The 17121-nt window shown below is 42.2% G+C and overlaps 1 protein-coding gene across 4 annotated transcripts in view; it reads right to left on the bottom strand.

Moving 5' to 3' along the window:
* ncana (neurocan a) overlaps positions 1-17121 on the bottom strand; it is a 127679-nt gene that overhangs the window by 50275 nt on the left and 60283 nt on the right. For all 4 annotated transcript variants that reach the window (XM_036986389.2, XM_090182753.1, XM_090182751.1 and 1 more), the window contains exons 4-7: positions 14233-14451; positions 13408-13590; positions 4012-4186; positions 3661-3788 (exon numbers count right to left, since the gene is read on the bottom strand). In XM_036986389.2, coding sequence (XP_036842284.2) covers positions 3661-3788; positions 4012-4186; positions 13408-13590; positions 14233-14451 — 705 coding nt within the window. The remainder of the gene's footprint in view (positions 1-3660; positions 3789-4011; positions 4187-13407; positions 13591-14232; positions 14452-17121) is intronic.

The following is a 17121-nucleotide window of genomic DNA, read 5'->3' as shown; positions in this document are numbered from 1 at the left end:
TACAATCACTTCGGCACTAATTTCAGAACCTTGATATCATTTTTCAAAACTATAGACACAAAACTCACAACTGAAGATCAAAATGAATCAACATTTTACAAAACTCAACACTTTTTCCAATTGCTTGGATACAATACACATAGCGCTAAGATAATTTGTTCATTGAACTAAAATCACCTGTTCAAAATGACACAACTTAATATCATAAAAGTATTACCTTTTCAAAATGCAATTCACACATCTGAGATGACTGTCTATTCATTTCATTACAATGATCGAACTATCAATTTCTACAACTGCTCAAAATGATAGTAACTGTTGCATTACACTTAATGCATAGTTTTATGGAAATTGACTAACAATATTCCATGTTTAGATCATGGAAGTTTCAGGGTAACGAGATCCATTGATACCAATTACTGTGGAACATCAACCAATTGGACTACATCATCTATGGATGTAATATTTCATCATCATTCTTTATCAGACACTGTTTCTATGGTCCCATGTACCACTTTTCCAGACCATGTTTTCAGATTTGACATTACTGTACACTCACCGGCCACTTTATTAGGTACACCTATCTAGTACTGGGTAGGACCCCTTTTTGCCTCCACAACAGCCTGCACACCACTGTTTTAAATGACTGTTATTTGAGCATTTGTGTCCTTTCTGTTAGCTTGAATGAGTCTGGACATTCTCCTCTGACCTCTCTCATTAACAAGGTGTTTTTGCCCACAGAACTCACTGAATGTGTTTTGTTTATCGCACCATTCTCTGTAAACTCTGGAGACTGTAGTGCGTAAAAATCCCAGGAGGGCAGCTGTTTCTGAGATGCTGGAACCACCATTAGTGGCACCAACAATCATACCACGATCAAAGTTGCTTAGATTACGCATCTTGCCCGTTCTAATGTTTGATAGAACAACAACTAAAGCTCTCTACTCTATGTACTCTTCATATTGAGTTGCAGGCAGCCACATTATTTGCTGTTCGAAGGAGCAGGCTATTTTCTTTAACACCTAATTAAGTGTATGTATACATTGCTTTTGTGGTCAAAGGAATGGCAGGGGACTAGCACCCCTTCTGAGAGGTGGTTGTGGGCCTCGTTTGAGAGGTGTGGGGGAACGTGGTAGAGCACAAGGCCAGGGACCAAGACAGCGGCAGCATCAGCAAAGAGTGTCCAATGAAATCCGAGCAATAGTTGTAGACCATGTCGTAAATCATGGCATGACAATGACTGAGGCAGCTACAATGATTCAACCAAACCTCAGAAGATCAACCGTGGCCTCAATCATCAAAACTTTCCGCAATGAGAACCGGTAAATCTTCAGCATGAACTAAACATTAGACTACTCTCAATTGTCAAATGACTGTATACTGCATGCCAATGTGTACCACAGAGTAGGTGATGTGACTAAATGTGTTCTTACTGTAATTTTCCCTGCAGAATTGAGACTAGGCCAAATCGGGGAGGCAAAGGCAAAATTCTGACTGACCAACAAGAGCGGGCTGTGGTCAATTTGGTTCGGGTCAGAAATGATATTCGCTTTACAGAAATTCACCAGCACATCTTGGACAATGATATTTTCAACAATGTGGAAGCCATAAGTTTGCCGACTATTGCGCACATGCTGAAAAGGCACCAGGTGTCTCTAAAACAGCTGTACCGTGTGCCTTTTGAAAGAAATGACTGAGTATGCTCAGGTATGTTCAGTTTCAAGATGCCTGTTGTGAAAAATTCCCCAAAAATTCTACATCATTGTAAGCAGTAATTCTCTTTCTAAAATGTATTTTTAGAGGGTGATGGAGCTGGATGCTGAAGAAAACTGTCACAAATTCCTATTTTTGGATGAGGCAGGCTACAACCTGTCCAAGACAAGGAAGAGAGGCCAGAATTTCATTGGCCCGTGGGCAACCATCCAAGTCCCTGGACAGCGTGGGGGCAAACATCACCAGGTGTGCGGCTATATCAGAAGATGGTGTGGTGGGACGCAGACCTCGTATTGGATCATATAATGCAGCTCTCCTTGTAACCTTCTTTGATGAGCTAAAGCAGGTCTGTAGAGCTGATTGTTGACCTATGTCACGTGTGGAATAATATCAGGTTCTACCATGCTCAAATGGTGCAAGCATGGTTTCAGGCCCATCCACAATTTACCACCCTGTACTTACCCCCATACTCTCCTTTCCTTAACCCAATTGAGGAATTTTTCTCCACATGGAGGTGGAAGGAATATGATAGGCGCCCTTACGAACAAGCCACCCTTCTCCAGGCTATGGATGACGCATGCAATGACATCACAGCAGACCAGTGTCAGGCCTGGATTCGCCATGCCCGAAGAGTCTTCCCTAGATGTTTAGCTAATGAAAACATCCATTGTGATGTGGATGAGAACCTGTGGCCAAATCCACAAGACAGGGTTGATGGAAATATAGAAGTACAGTAATCAATCATTTGTTTTGCTTTTTACAGTAAGCCAGGTGAGGAACACTGCAGTTGACATCTGGTTTTTACAGTAAGCCAGGTGAGGAACACTGCAGTTGACATCTGGTTTTTACAGTAAGCCAGGTGAGGAACACTGCAGTTGACATCTGGTTTTTACAGTAAGCCAGGTGAGGAAAACTGCAGTTGACATCTGGTTTTTACAGTAAGCCAGGTGAGGAACACTGCAGTTGACATCTGTTTTTTACAGTAAGCCAGGTGAGGAACACTGCAGTTGACATCTGGTTTTTACAGTAAGCCAGGTGAGGAACACTGCAGTTGACATCTGGTTTTTACAGTAAGCCAGGTGAGGAACACTGCAGTTGACATTTTACTGTCAATTTTTTTCTTTTTTGTAGCTAATAGTTTTTGCTTTGATTCAAAGAAATTTTAGAGTATTTCTTAAAAAATTGTCAGATTTTGTTCAATTACTCCACTGTGCCTGTAGTATTCTCTATACTAGTCCTTTTACAGTGCAGTTGACGTTTTACTGTATTTTTTTTGTGTAGCAAATTAAAATTACAACTATGTTGTCATTTTATTGTATTTCTTTGATAAATTTCAGATTTTGTTCAATGTTCCACTGTGTCTGTAGTATGCTCTACTAGTCCTTTTACAGTGATGTATTTATGTGGAGTACCATAATTAAACATGTATCACATATTTTGTACTCCAATATTTAATGATTGTACGAACAACTACACAGTGAAATGATCGGTATCTTGTGTGTGGGTGATCTGAATTAATGTTCCTATGGTATTTCATGATAACTTAGTTATTTGAAACAATGATTCTGCAAGTGCAAGATGTTTTAAAAGATATGAATACCCAATGCAATGTTTTGAACATTGGACAGCCTGTGTTACAAGTGATGACCATTTTGAGTTTTGTGTCTAGAAAAATGACCACAAGGTTCTGAAATTAGTGTTAAAATGATTGCAAAAAACTGTAAATCAGCAATTATTTTTCTCAATCTCATGGCAAACCCCCTGTCCCCACCCCATCCCCGCCCCAAAAGATAACAATCTGTACGGAGGGGAGACCACTGGAGGTAGGTGCGCCGAGGCATAGATTTGGTAGTCCAGCCCTGCAATCAGGAGTGGAAGTGAGATGTGTGTGTGTGTGCGTGTGCGTGTGTGCGTGTGCGTGTGTGCGTGTGTGTGTGTGTGTCTTACCCTCCAGTTCCCTGCTGAAACAGTAGACATCGAACAGCTCATTAGCATCTCTTTTCCCATAATTCCTCACACCAGATGAGTATTCCTGGTGTCCATAGCAACCAAGCTCTGGTGACTGGATAGGATAGCTGTGGAGATAGCATTATTAGGATCAGAGCCAGAGGAAACTAGCCTGCACTCCAATGTTAAAACTATCAAACAATGGTTGTCCCCCAAACAGAATGTAGTCTGAGTTTTTCAAAAAGTGAGTGTTTGGGTGTGACTGGGGCGGCTCTGTCTGTCTGTCTGTCTGTCTGTCTGTCTGTCTGTCTGTCTGTCTGTCTGTCTGTCTGTGTGTGTGTGTGTCCTCACCGGACAGTCTGGTCAGAGAGCCATCCGGCAGCACAGTTGGAGTAACCGTCATGGAATGCTGCCCACAGCTGGTTGGGCGTGGCGATGAGGGCGGAGTTCTCCTGACAGGCCCACTTAGCGTCATCAAATGAGAGGGCGTAACGGTCGCTAGGAGACCAGTAATGGAATACCACACCTGAGGAGAGAGACGGTGAGGTGACGGACAGACACATTCTCTCTCTCTCTGCCTCTCTCTCTCTGCTTCTCTCTCTGCCTCTCTCTAGCTCTCTGCTTCTCTCCCTGCCTCTCTCTCTCTCTCTTTGCCTCTCTCTCTCTGCCTCTCAATTCAATTCAAGGGGCTTCATTGGCATGGGAAACATGCGTTAACATTGCCAAAGCAAGTGAAGTAGATAATATACAAACGTGAAATAAACAATAAAAATGAACAGTCAACATTACACTCTCAGAAGTTCCAAAACAATAAAGACATTACAAATGTCATATTTTATATATATATATACAGTGTTGTAACGATATACAAATGGTTAAAGCACAAAAGGGAAAATAAATAAACATAAATATGGGATGTATTTACAATGGTGTTTGTTATTCACTGGTTTACCTTTTCTTGTGCAACAGGTCACACATCTTGCTGCTATGATGGCACACTGTGGTATTTCACCCAGTAGATATGGGAGTTTATCACAATCGGGTTTGTTTTCAAATTCTTTGTGGATCTGTGTAATCTGAGGGAAATATGTGTCTCTAATATGGTCATACATTGAACAGGAGGTTAGGAAGTGCAGCTCAGTTTCCACCTCATTTTGTGGGCAGTGTGCACATAGCCTGTCTTCTCTTGAGAGCCATGTCTGCCTACGGCGGCCTTTCTCAATAGCAAGGCTATGCTCACTGAGTCTGTACATGGACCAAGCTCTCCTTAAGTTTGGGTCAGTCACAGTGGTCAGGTATTCTGCCACTGTGTACTCTATGTTTAGGGCCAAATAGCATTCTAGTTTGCTCTGTTTTTTTTGTTAATTCTTTCCAATGTGTCAAGTAATTATCTTTTTGTTTTCTCATGATTTGGTTGGGTCTAATTGTGTTGCTGTCCTGGGGCTCTGTGGGGTGTGTTTGTGTTTGTGAACAGAGCCCCAGGACCCACTTGCTTAGGGGACTCTTCTCCAGGTTCATCTCTCTGTAGGTGATGGCTTTGTTATGGAAGGTTCGGGAATCGCTTCCTTTTAGATGGTTGTAGAATTGAACGTCTCTTTTCTGGATTTTGATAATTAGCGGGTGTCAGCCTAATTCTGTTCTGCATGCATTATTTGGTGTTTTACGTTGTACACGGGGGATATTTTTGCAGAATTCTGCATGCAGAGTCTCAATTTAGTGTTTGTCCCATTTGTGAATTCTTGGTTGGTGAGCAGACCCCAGACCTCACAACTGTAAAGGGCAATGGGTTCCATAACTGATTCAAGTATTTTTAGACAGATCCTAATTGCTATGTCAAATTTGATGTTCATTTTGATGGCATAGAAGGCCCTTCTTGCGTTGTCTCTCAGATCGTTCACAGCTTTGTGGAAGTTACTTATGGCGCTGATGTTTAGCCTGAGGAAAGTATCGTTTTTTTGTGTGCTCTAGGGCAACAGTGTCTAGATGGAATTTGTATTTGTGGTCCTGGCAACTGGAGCTTTTTTGGAACACCATTATTTTTGTCTTAGTGAGATTTACTGTCAGGGCCCAGGTCTGACAGAATCTGTGCTGAAGATCTAAGTGCTGCTGTAGGCCCTCCTTGGTTTTATTGATTTATTTTTTACTTAACCTTTATTTAAAAGTCAGTTGGGGACAGAAGCACCAGCTCAGCAGCAAACAGTAGAAATGTGACTTCAGGTTCTAGTAGGGTGAGACCGGGTGCTGTAGACTGTTCTAGTATCCTAGCCAATTTGCCAAGCTGCCAAGCTGCATCCCTGTCTCACCCCACGGACCTGTGGAAAGAAATGTGTGTGTTTTTCCCCCAACACCACTTTCCATTAATTTTTATAGCAGGCCCCATGCCAAATTTAGTTGAAGCTTTTTTGAAATCAAAAAAGCATGAGACTTTGCCTTTGCCTTTGTTTTGGTTTGTTTGTTTGTCAATTAGAGTGTGCCGGGTGAATGATTGGTCTGTCGTACGGTAATTTGGTAAAAAGCCAAGTTGACATTTTCTCAGTACATTGTTTTCAATTAGGAAATGTGAGGATTTTTCGAAGGTTGCTGTTGACACATATCTCACAGTAGTTATTGGGGTCAAATTTCTCTCTAGTTTTGTCGATTGGGGTGATCAGTCCTTGGTTCCAAATATTGGGTAATATGCCAGAGCTGAGGATGATGTTAAAGAATTTAAGTATAGCTAATTGGAATTTGAGGTCTGTATATTTTATCATTTCATTTAGGATACCATCAATCCCACAGGTCTTTTTGGGTTGGAGGGTTTGTATTTTGTCCTGTAGTTCATTCAATGTAATTGGAGAATCCAGTGGGTTCTGTTCGTCTTTCATAGTTGATTCTAAGATTCGCATTTGTTCATGTATATGTTTTTGCAGTATGTTCTTTGTTATAGAGCCTAAAAGATTGGAGAAGTGCTTTATTCATACATTTCCATTTTGGATAGATAACTCTTGGTGTTGTTGTTTGTTTAGAGTTTTCCTATTTTCCCAGAAGTAGTTAGATTCTATGGATTCCTCAATTACTTTAAGCTTATTTCTGACGTTCCTTCTTTTTCCGTAGCGTATTTATGTATTGTTTTATCTCTCTCTCTCGCTCTCTCGCTCTCTCTCTCTCGCTCTCTCTCGCTCTCTCGCTCTCTCTCTCTTGCTCTCTCTCTCGCTCTCTCTCTCTCGCTCTCTCTCGCTCTCTCTCGCTCTCTCTCTCGCTCTCTCTCGCTCTCTCTTTTTCTTACTCTCTTTATCTCTCTCTTTATCTCTCACCCCCTCCCCCTTCTATTTTCTTTCTTAATCAACACCACCCGGACACACACATACAGGACTCTATTCACAAAAAATAAATAAGTACTCTATTCACTAGGGGCTGTTTTAGCAGGGTTCCTGCATGAAACAGCCACACACAGGTTTGTGTTGCGATGCCAAGTGTGTCCTTGTCTCAGCCAAACAGATGGGAGCTTGTATAAGCAATTAAATCATTAGGATGTTAATTCACTCATGAAGGTCACCCAATGAAATGTTACTCTCCATGTGGCAGTGTAAGACACTAAATGAGATGCTAATATCAACATTGGAATGTAGCCACGGTGTTACAGTATGTGGAGTATTTTCTAAGCAGGAGATGTGTTCTCGCTTGGGTTCATTCCTCTGCATTTACAAATTCAAATTTAAATGGCTTTATCAGATAAAGGGAAAAAAATTATACTCAATGAGTAGTAACATTTAACAGGACACTTAAGTAAGGACAATGATGAAATAGTACATACTATCATCACATTCAAAGTGGGTCAGAAGTTTACATACACTCAATTAGTATTTTGTAGCATTGCCTTAAATTGTTTAACTTGGGTCAAATGTTTCAGTTAGCTTTCCACAAGCTTCCCACAAGTTGGGTGAATTTTGGCCCATTCCTCCTGACAGAGCTAGTGTATCTGAGTCAGGTTTGTAGGCCTCCTTGCTCACACACGCTTTTTCAGTTCTGCCCACAAATATTATATAGGATTGAGGTCAGGGCCTTGTGATGGCCACTCCAATACCTTGACTTTATTGTCCTTAAGCCATTTTGCCACAACTTTGGAAGTATGCTTGTGGCATCATTGTCCATTTGGAAGACCCATTTGCCACCAAGCTTTAATTTCCTGACTGACGTCTTGAGATGTTGCTTCAATATATCCACATAATTTTACTTTCTCATTATGCCATCTATTTTGTGAAGTGCACCAGTCCCTCCTGCAGCATAGCACCACCACAACATGATGCTGCCACCCCTGTGCTTCACAGTTGGGATGTTGTTCTTCGGCTTGCAAGCCTCCCCCTTTTTCCTCCAAACATAACAATGGTCATTATGGCCAAACAGTTATATTTTTGTTTCATCAGACCAGAGGACATTTCTCCAAAAAGTATGATCTTTGTCCCCATGTGCAGTTGCAAACCGTAGTCTGTATTTTTATGGCGGTTTTGGAGCAGTGGCTTATTCCTTGCTCAGCTGCCTTTCAGGTTATGTCGATATAGGACTCGTTTTACTGTGGATATAGATACTTTTGTACCCGTTTCCTCCAGCATCTTCACAAGGTCCTTTGCTGTTGTTCTGGGATTGATTTGCACTTTTTGCACCAAAGTACGTTCACCTCTAGGAGACAGAACACGTCTCCTTCCTGAGCGGTATGACGGCTGTGTGGTCCCATGGTGTTTATATTTGCATATTATTGTTTGTATAGATGAACGTGGTACCTTCAGGTGGTTGGAAATTGCTCCCAAGGATGAAGCAGATCTGTAGAGGTGTACAATTTTTTTTCTGACACCTTGGCTGATTTCTTTTGATTTTCCCATGATGTCAAGCAAAGAGGCACTGAGTATCTCAAACAGGCCAATAGAAAGAAAAGATTAGGATGAGCAAAAGAACACAGACACTGGACAGAGGAACTCTGCCTAGAAGGCCAGCATCCTGGAGTCGCCTCTTCACTGTTGACGTTGAGACTGGTGTTTTGCGGGGACTATTTTATGAAGCTGCCAGTTGAGGACTTGTAAGGTGTCTGTTTCTCAAACTAGATACTCTAATGTACTTGTCCTCTTGCTCAGTTGTGCACCGGGGCCTCCCGCTTCTCTTTCTGTTTTGGTTAGAGCCAGTTTGCGCTGTTCTGTGAAGGCAGTCGTTGTACGAGATCTTCAGTTTCTTGGCAGTTTCTCGCATGGATAAGCCTTCATTTCTCAGAACAATAATAGACTGATGAGTTTCAGAAGAAAGTGCTTTGTTTCTGGCCATTTTGAGCCTGTAATCGAAACTACAAATGCTGGCGCTCCAGATACTCAACTAGTCTAAAGAAGGCCTGTTGTATTGGTTATTTAATCAGCACAACAGTTTTCAGCTGTGCTAACATAATTGCAAAATGGTTTTCTAATGATCAATCAGCATTGTAGAGGTGAATCCAGGCCCTGCAGTGCCTAGCTCCACTCCTATTCCCCAGGCGCTCTCTTTTGACGACTTCTGTAACTGTAATAGCCTTGGTTTCATGCATGTTAACATTAGAAGCCTCCTCCCTAAGTTTGTTATATTCACTGCTTTAGCACACTCTGCCAACCCGGATGTTCTAGCTGTGTCTGAATCCTGGCTTAGGAAGACCACCAAAAATTCAGACATTTTAATTCCAAACTACAACATTTTCAGACAAGATAGAACTGTCAAAGGGGGCGGTGTTGCAATCTACTGCAAAGATAGCCTGCAGAGTTCTGTCCTACTATCCAGGTCTGTACCCAAACAATTTGAACTTCTACTTTTAAAAATCCACCTCTCTAAAAACAAGTCTCTCACCGTTTCCGCCTGCTATAGACCACCCTCTGCCCCCAGCTGTGCTCTGGACACCATATGTGAACTGATTGCCCCCCATCTATCTTCAGAGCTTGTGCTGCTAGGCAACCTAAACTGGAACATGCTTAACACCCCAGCCATCCTACAATCTAAACTTGATGCCGTCAACCTCACACAAATTATCAATGAACCTACCAGGTACCTCCCCAAAGCCTTAAACACGGGCACCCTCATAGATATCATCCTAACAAACTTGCCCTCTAAATACACCTCTGCTGTTTTCAACCAAGATCTCAGCGATCACTGCCTCATTGCCTGCATCCGTAATGGGTCAGCGGTCAAACGACCTCCACTCATCACTGTAAAACGCTCCCTGAAACACTTCAGTGAGCAGGCCTTTCTAATCGACCTGGCCGGGGTATCCTGGAAGGATATTGATCTCATCCCGTCAGTAGAGGATGCCTGGATATTTTTTAAAAATGCCTTCCTAACCATCTTAAATAAACATGCCCCATTCAAGAAATTTAGAACCAGGAACAGATATAGCCCTTGGTTCTCCCCAGACCTGACTGCCCTTAACCAACACAAAAACATCCTATGGCGTTCTGCATTAGCATCGAACAGCCCCCGTGATATGCAGCTGTTCAGGGAAGCTAGAAACCATTATACACAGGCAGTTAGAAAAGCCAAGGCTAGCTTTTTCAAGCAGAAATTTGCTTCCTGCAACACTAACTCAAAAAAGTTCTGGGACACTGTAAAGTCCATGGAGAAGAAGAACACCTCCTCCCAGCTGCCCACTGCACTGAAGATAGGAAACACTGTCACCACTGATAAATCCACCATAATTGAGAATTTCAATAAGCATTTTTCTACGGCTGGCCATGCTTTCCACCTGGCTACTCCTACCCCGGTCAACAGCACTGCACCCCCCACAACAACTCGCCCAAGCCTTCCCCATTTCTCCTTCTCCCAAATCTGCTCAGCTGATGTTCTGAATGAGCTGCAAAATCTGGACCCCTACAAATCAGCCGGGCTAGACAATCTGGACCCTTTCTTTCTAAAATTATCTGCCAAAATTGTTGCCACCCCTATTACTAGCCTGTTCAACCTCTCTTTCGTGTCGTCTGAGATTCCCAAAGATTGGAAAGCAGCTGCGGTCATCCCCCTCTTCAAAGGGGGTGACACTCTTGACCCAAACTGCTACAGACCTATATCTATCCTACCATGCCTTTCTAAGGTCTTCGAAAGCCAAGTCAACAAACAGATTACCGACCATTTCGAATCTCACCATACCTTCTCTGCTATGCAATCTGGTTTCAGAGCTGGTCATGGGTGCACCTCAGCCACGCTCAAGGTCCTAAATGATATCTTAACCGCCATCGATAAGAAACATTACTGTGCAGCCGTATTCATTGATCTGGCCAAGGCTTTCGACTCTGTCAATCACCACATCCTCATCGGCAGACTCGACAGCCTTGGTTTCTCAAATGATTGCCTCGCCTGGTTCACCAACTACTTCTCTGATAGAGTTCAGTGTGTCAAATCGGAGGGTCTGCTGTCCGGACCTCTGGCAGTCTCTATGGGGGTGCCACAGGGTTCAATTCTTGGACCGACTCTCTTATCTGTATACATCAATGAGGTCGCTCTTACTGCTGGTGAGTCTCTGATCCACCTCTACGCAGACGACACCATTCTGTATACTTCTGGCCCTTCTTTGGACACTGTGTTAACAACCCTCCAGGCAAGCTTCAATGCCATACAACTCTCCTTCCGTGGCCTCCAATTGCTCTTAAATACAAGTAAAACTAAATGCATGCTCTTCAACCGATCGCTACCTGTACCTACCCGCCTGTCCAACATTACTACTCTGGACGGCTCTGACTTAGAATACGTGGACAACTACAAATACTTAGGTGTCTGGTTAGACTGTAAACTCTCCTTCCAGACCCATATCAAACATCTCCAATCCAAAGTTAAATCTAGAATTGGCTTCCTATTTCGCAACAAAGCATCCTTCACTCATGCTGCCAAACATACCCTTGTAAAACTGACCATCCTACCAATCCTCGACTTTGGCGATGTCATTTACAAAATAGCCTCCAATACCCTACTCAACAAATTGGATGCAGTCTATCACAGTGCAATCCGTTTTGTCACCAAAGCCCCATATACTACCCACCATTGCGACCGTATGCTCTCGTTGGCTGGCCCTCGCTTCATACTCGTCGCCAAACCCACTGGCTCCATGTCATCTACAAGACCCTGCTAGGTAAAGTCCCCCCTTATCTCAGCTCGCTGGTCACCATTGCATCTCCCACCTGTAGCACACGCTCCAGCAGGTATATCTCTCTAGTCACCCCCAAAACCAATTCTTTCTTTGGCCGCCTCTCCTTCCAGTTCTCTGCTGCCAATGACTGGAACGAACTACAAAAATCTCTGAAACTGGAAACACTTATCTCCCTCACTAGCTTTAAGCACCAACTGTCAGAGCAGCTCACAGATTACTGCACCTGTACATAGCCCACCTATAATTTAGCCCAAACAACTACCTCTTTCCCTACTGTATTTTATTTATTTATTTATTTTGCTCCTTTGCACCTCATTATTTTTATTTCTACTTTGCACATTCTCCCATTGCAAATCTACCATTCCAGTGTTTTACTTGCTATATTGTATTTACTTTGCCACCATGGCCTTTTTGCCTTTACCTCCCTTATCTCACCTCATTTGCTCACATCGTATATAGACTTGTTTATACTGTATTATTGACTGTATGTTTGTTTTACCCCATGTGTAACTCTGTGTCGTTGTATGTGTCGAACTGCTTTGCTTTATCTTGGCCAGGTCGCAATTGTAAATGAGAACTTGTTCTCAACTTGCCTACCTGGTTAAATAAAGGTGAAATAAAAAAATATATATATATTTTTTTAAATGATTAGCTAACACAACGTGCCATTGGAACACAGGAGTGATGGTTGCTGATAATGGGCCTATGTAGATATTCCATTTTTTTAAAAATGCCGTTTCAAGCTACAATAGTCATTTACAACATTAACAATGTCTATACTGTATTTCTGATCAAGTTGATGTTATTTTAATGGACAAAAAATGTGCTTTTCTTTAAAAAACAAGGACATTTCTAAGTGACTTTTGAACTTTTGAACGGTAGTGTTTATAAACATATACTACATCTGATGTTCATGATATAGCCCTACTTTTAGATGATTATAAAACTACACTGTTTGACAACCCAATAGGTTTATTCAGAACAGATCAATCTGAAACCATCTGTGTGTTTTTAGCTGCATTTCATGGAAGAGCAGTCACAGGCCAGTTGTCATTGGTATTCAATCCATGCACTTAATTACAGTGTTACGGACTATTGGCCTGTTAATATGAACCCATAATGAAAATACAAAGAGAAGCAGAGTGTAATATTGGGACACAAACTCCAAATTGAATACATTTCAACTCTATATCTGACATGGTACAGGTGGCTTATTTTTTTGCCCATAACTAAGTGTGTGAGGTGTATACTTTTCTTCAAATTAGATTTGTTTAATACTCACAAGAATCTGCCCTGATATAGTAAAAGGTTATCAAGTAAAAGGTCACAATTTCCCACTGAGGTGTCTAAGATGTTATTAACGATCATTTAAAGGGACAAATAGGTTTTTAATCCACAGTATTTTAATCCACAGTTCCTTTAGCTTATATATAAATATACATATTTTCAGAAGTATTGATAAAGTCTACTCCAAGGTTGTAGTAATTTACAAAATAAACAAAAGAATTCCCAGACAATACTTATAATACTTGTTGTATACCTATTGGGAACAATCCAGACGTGTTGTATTGTATTGGGGAAAGAACGGATTCTCAGCTTCTGAATCACAACAGCAATGAACCACTCACCTGTGACCACAAGGGGCACTATGTCTCGCTCGTAGTCATCTGCAACCACAATCTGACAATGGTAGGTGCCTGTGTCGTTGCTACGGAGGCCTGAGATCTCCATGGTAGCATTTAGGTTGTTAGCAGCATATCCAAGCAACCTGACCTGGCCAGCGAAAGCCTTATTCACCTTCACCATATCACCTTTGGAAAATAATGAAAAATAAAACTTTCTATGAAAGTGTATAGACCTTTTCAACTGTCAAAACAATAACCCTCTCATCATTTTGTCATAACAAATTAAGCGTATTACAAATAGCCAAATATGGCATGTTTAAGTCCATGTTGATTGAAACTAATATCATTGAATCACTAGCTTTAATTTAAAAGAAGCAGGACCATCCATACTAAAGCCTTTTCCCACAGTCAAATTACCTAGTGGCCTCATGGGTGGAATGTTATCAACATTTGTAATAATTTCCTAATTAATAAACATTCTTCTTTTTTTTTACACCGAAAAATGTCATTCTTCTGTGATGTATATAAAGTGTAATATTAGGATGAAAACTCAAAATGTAATACATTTCAACTATATCTGACATGGTACAGGTCTCTTCTTTCATTTTTAAGCCCATAACCATGTGTGTGAGGTGTGTATCCTTGCTTCAAAGTAGATTTGTTTAAGACTACCAAAAAACGCTCTGTGTGAACCTGATTTAGCCCACTGGTGTAAAAGGTTAAAGGAAGTGAATAAAACCGCTCAACACCGAACCCCATGGAGGAAGTTAGTGAATGACCTAAGCTCCACAAAGAGCAAAAGGGTTTAATTCAATTTACATTACTTACCCTTCGCTGAGAGAACCATCTGCTCCAGTGGACCCCCCTCTCCACCCTGCGGTATCCAGGTTCGGGTCCACTGGATGTGGGGAGGCTGGCTGGAAGGGCTGAGCTCACTGGGCTGGAGGGTGAAGACGCAGGGGAGGTGGGCGATGCCAGCCAGGGGCTCTCGTATGGTAGGGTGGGTGACTCTACGTATGTTCACTATGGAGGATGCCTCGCTCATACCTACAGAAAGGCGATACAGGAAGAATGACAGGGTCATGAGTTGAAGGAAGAAAGGAAAAAGAGAAAGAAGGAGAGGAAGTCTCACAGAAATAGATTTCACTCCTATGGGTACATCTAACATGGCTGCCTGTCCACCCACCACAGAACATTTCTCTTGAATGGTATTTACCCTTCTAGTAATTATATTTCTATGGAAGGTCTTCAGCGTTCTGTCAGTAGAGGAAGAAGGGTTAGTGTGACAAGGACATGTTCTGTCAGTCTGGTCTATTGAGAGAGGAGAAGACGAATGAGAGGACCTGAGATTCCAGGGAGGCATCTGTTAGTTAACCAGACTGAGATTCATTAGCAGCATAACACCACTCAGGGAACGTTCCGGAAACCAAGAAAAACTCCAGTCCCAATCCACCACCGTGTAGAGTCACAGACATTTGCAGACATGCACGGTACGCACGCACACAAACACACACAGACACACTCATACATACATACAAACATACACACACATGCACGCGCACACACACACACATTTGACAATTGGCTGGCTAGACAGATAATTAATTCAAATTTCAGTATGTTAATTTCATCACACTCATATCTGCACTCACACCTGCTCTCCAGTCACTCTCTCTCTCTCTTTCTCTTGCCCACTCCCTCTTTTTGTCTCACCATCTCTCTGTTTCTATCCCCCTGCTATCTTCCTCTCCTATATCTGCCCCTACAGTCGCCTATCTCTATCCCCCACTCTGTCCTTTCCTCTCTTTTTGATTGGATGTAAAAGGGTCTTGGACGGTGTTGTCGCGCAAAGCGTCAGGGTTCATCGCTCTGCAGATAGGTATCAGTAATTCACTCAGTCCAGTTGCCATGAGATACAGCCTCAGGGTAACCATGGAAACATGAATACCGGTAAAGACTACCTACCAACCCCTCCCCCCTCCACCCCACTCATCTTTCTGACGTCCCCCTTAAATCATCACCATCTGGTAGAAATACAGTTCCTACCTTCTAACAAAAACGATTATATTTTAAGGGGATTTTTTTATTCTGAAATGATTTCTCTGAAGGCCCCCCTTACTCACTCTACATAGTCATGTTTTGGAGAACATAGTACTAGTGTACCTAAAATATTTTAATTTAACATTTTAAAAAGTGATACCTTAACATGGGTGTTTGCCATCAGTCACAACACAAGACATCTACAAACACCATGGTAGTTATCCGGTAGGGCTGTGACTTAAGTCTGCTCATCTGTAACACTAAGATAAACACGCAGCATATCGACCAGAACAGTCAAGTCTCAAGATCCTTAGGTCAACTAAACTCCAATTTGTTTTGGGATTTTTCTTCAGATTTTTGCACGTCCTTTTGTGTTCCCTTTCAATTTCACCTCCTTTCTCAAACACATCAATTTTCTACATATTTAAAACAAATGTGGGCCTAAAGGGGAAAACGCTGTATGAAAAAACAAAGGTTTATTTTGCCCGGTGTTGGAATAATGTGTTTAAGCCGCATGGTTGGGAGGGATGGTGGGTGGAATCCCCAGAAGATATCTCCCATCTCCATTTAGATTGGAATGTTTTCACAAGCGGAACCCCCCTAGAGAGAATCCACATGTCTGTGTTCTGAAAGCATGATGCCGCTTCAACCCAAACCAGACGTAATCACAAACACTGTTTGGTCTGGAGAGGGGGGGGGGGGGGGTGGGGGGGCAGAGAGAGAGAAGGAGAGTGGGGGGGGGGGGGGGGGGGGGGCAGAGAGAGAGAAGGAGAGTGGGGGGGGGGGGGCAGAGAGAGATAAGGAGAGTGAGGGGGAGAGAGAGAGAAGGAGAGTGAGGGGGAGAGAGAGAGAAGGAGAGAACAGACTGACAAAGACAGATATGTATTTTAGTTTTTCCTGCATTGCATGCTGTTTAGGGTTTTAGGCTGGGTTTTTGTTTAAGCACTTTGTGACATCTGCTGAAGTGTAGAAGGGCCTTTATAAATACATTTGATTGAGGTAACCTCTGTGAATGAAAAAAAAACGCAAGAAGTATGGAAATGACAGCAAAAACAAAAGAAAAGAGGGAGAATTCTTAAAAGGGCAACGAGGATGGAGATGACATGGACGACTCTTACTGTCGTCAACAGAGTGCGGTTTATGGTATTCTTGTCTGAGGGGCAAACTACAGTGCCGTGCGAAAGTATTCGGCCCCCTTGAACTTTGCGACCTTTTGCCACATTTCAGGCTTCAAACATAAAGATATAAAACTGTATTTTTTTGTGAAGAATCAACAACAAGTGGGACACAATCATGAAGTGGAACGACGTTTATTGGATATTTCAAACTTTTTTAACAAATCAAAAACTGAAAAATTGGGCGTGCAAAATTATTCAGCCCCCTTAAGTTAATACTTTGAAGCGCCACCTTTTGCTGTGATTACAGCTGTAAGTCGCTTGGGGTATGTCTCTATCAGTTTTGCACATCGAGAGACTGACATTTTTTCCCATTCCTCCTTGCAAAACAGCTCGAGCTCAGTGAGGTTGGATGGAGAGCATTTGTGAACAGCAGTTTTCAGTTCTTTCCACAGATTCTCGATTGGATTCAGGTCTGGACTTTGACTTGGCCATTCTAACACCTGGATATGTTTATTTTTGAACCATTCCATTGTAGATTTTGCTTTATGTTTTGGATCAT

Source organism: Oncorhynchus mykiss, chromosome 8, assembly GCF_057628025.1.
Source record: "Oncorhynchus mykiss isolate SJ-2025 chromosome 8, ASM5762802v1, whole genome shotgun sequence".
NCBI lineage: Eukaryota > Metazoa > Chordata > Actinopteri > Salmoniformes > Salmonidae > Oncorhynchus > Oncorhynchus mykiss.
This window is presented reverse-complemented; position numbering and strand designations above follow the sequence as displayed.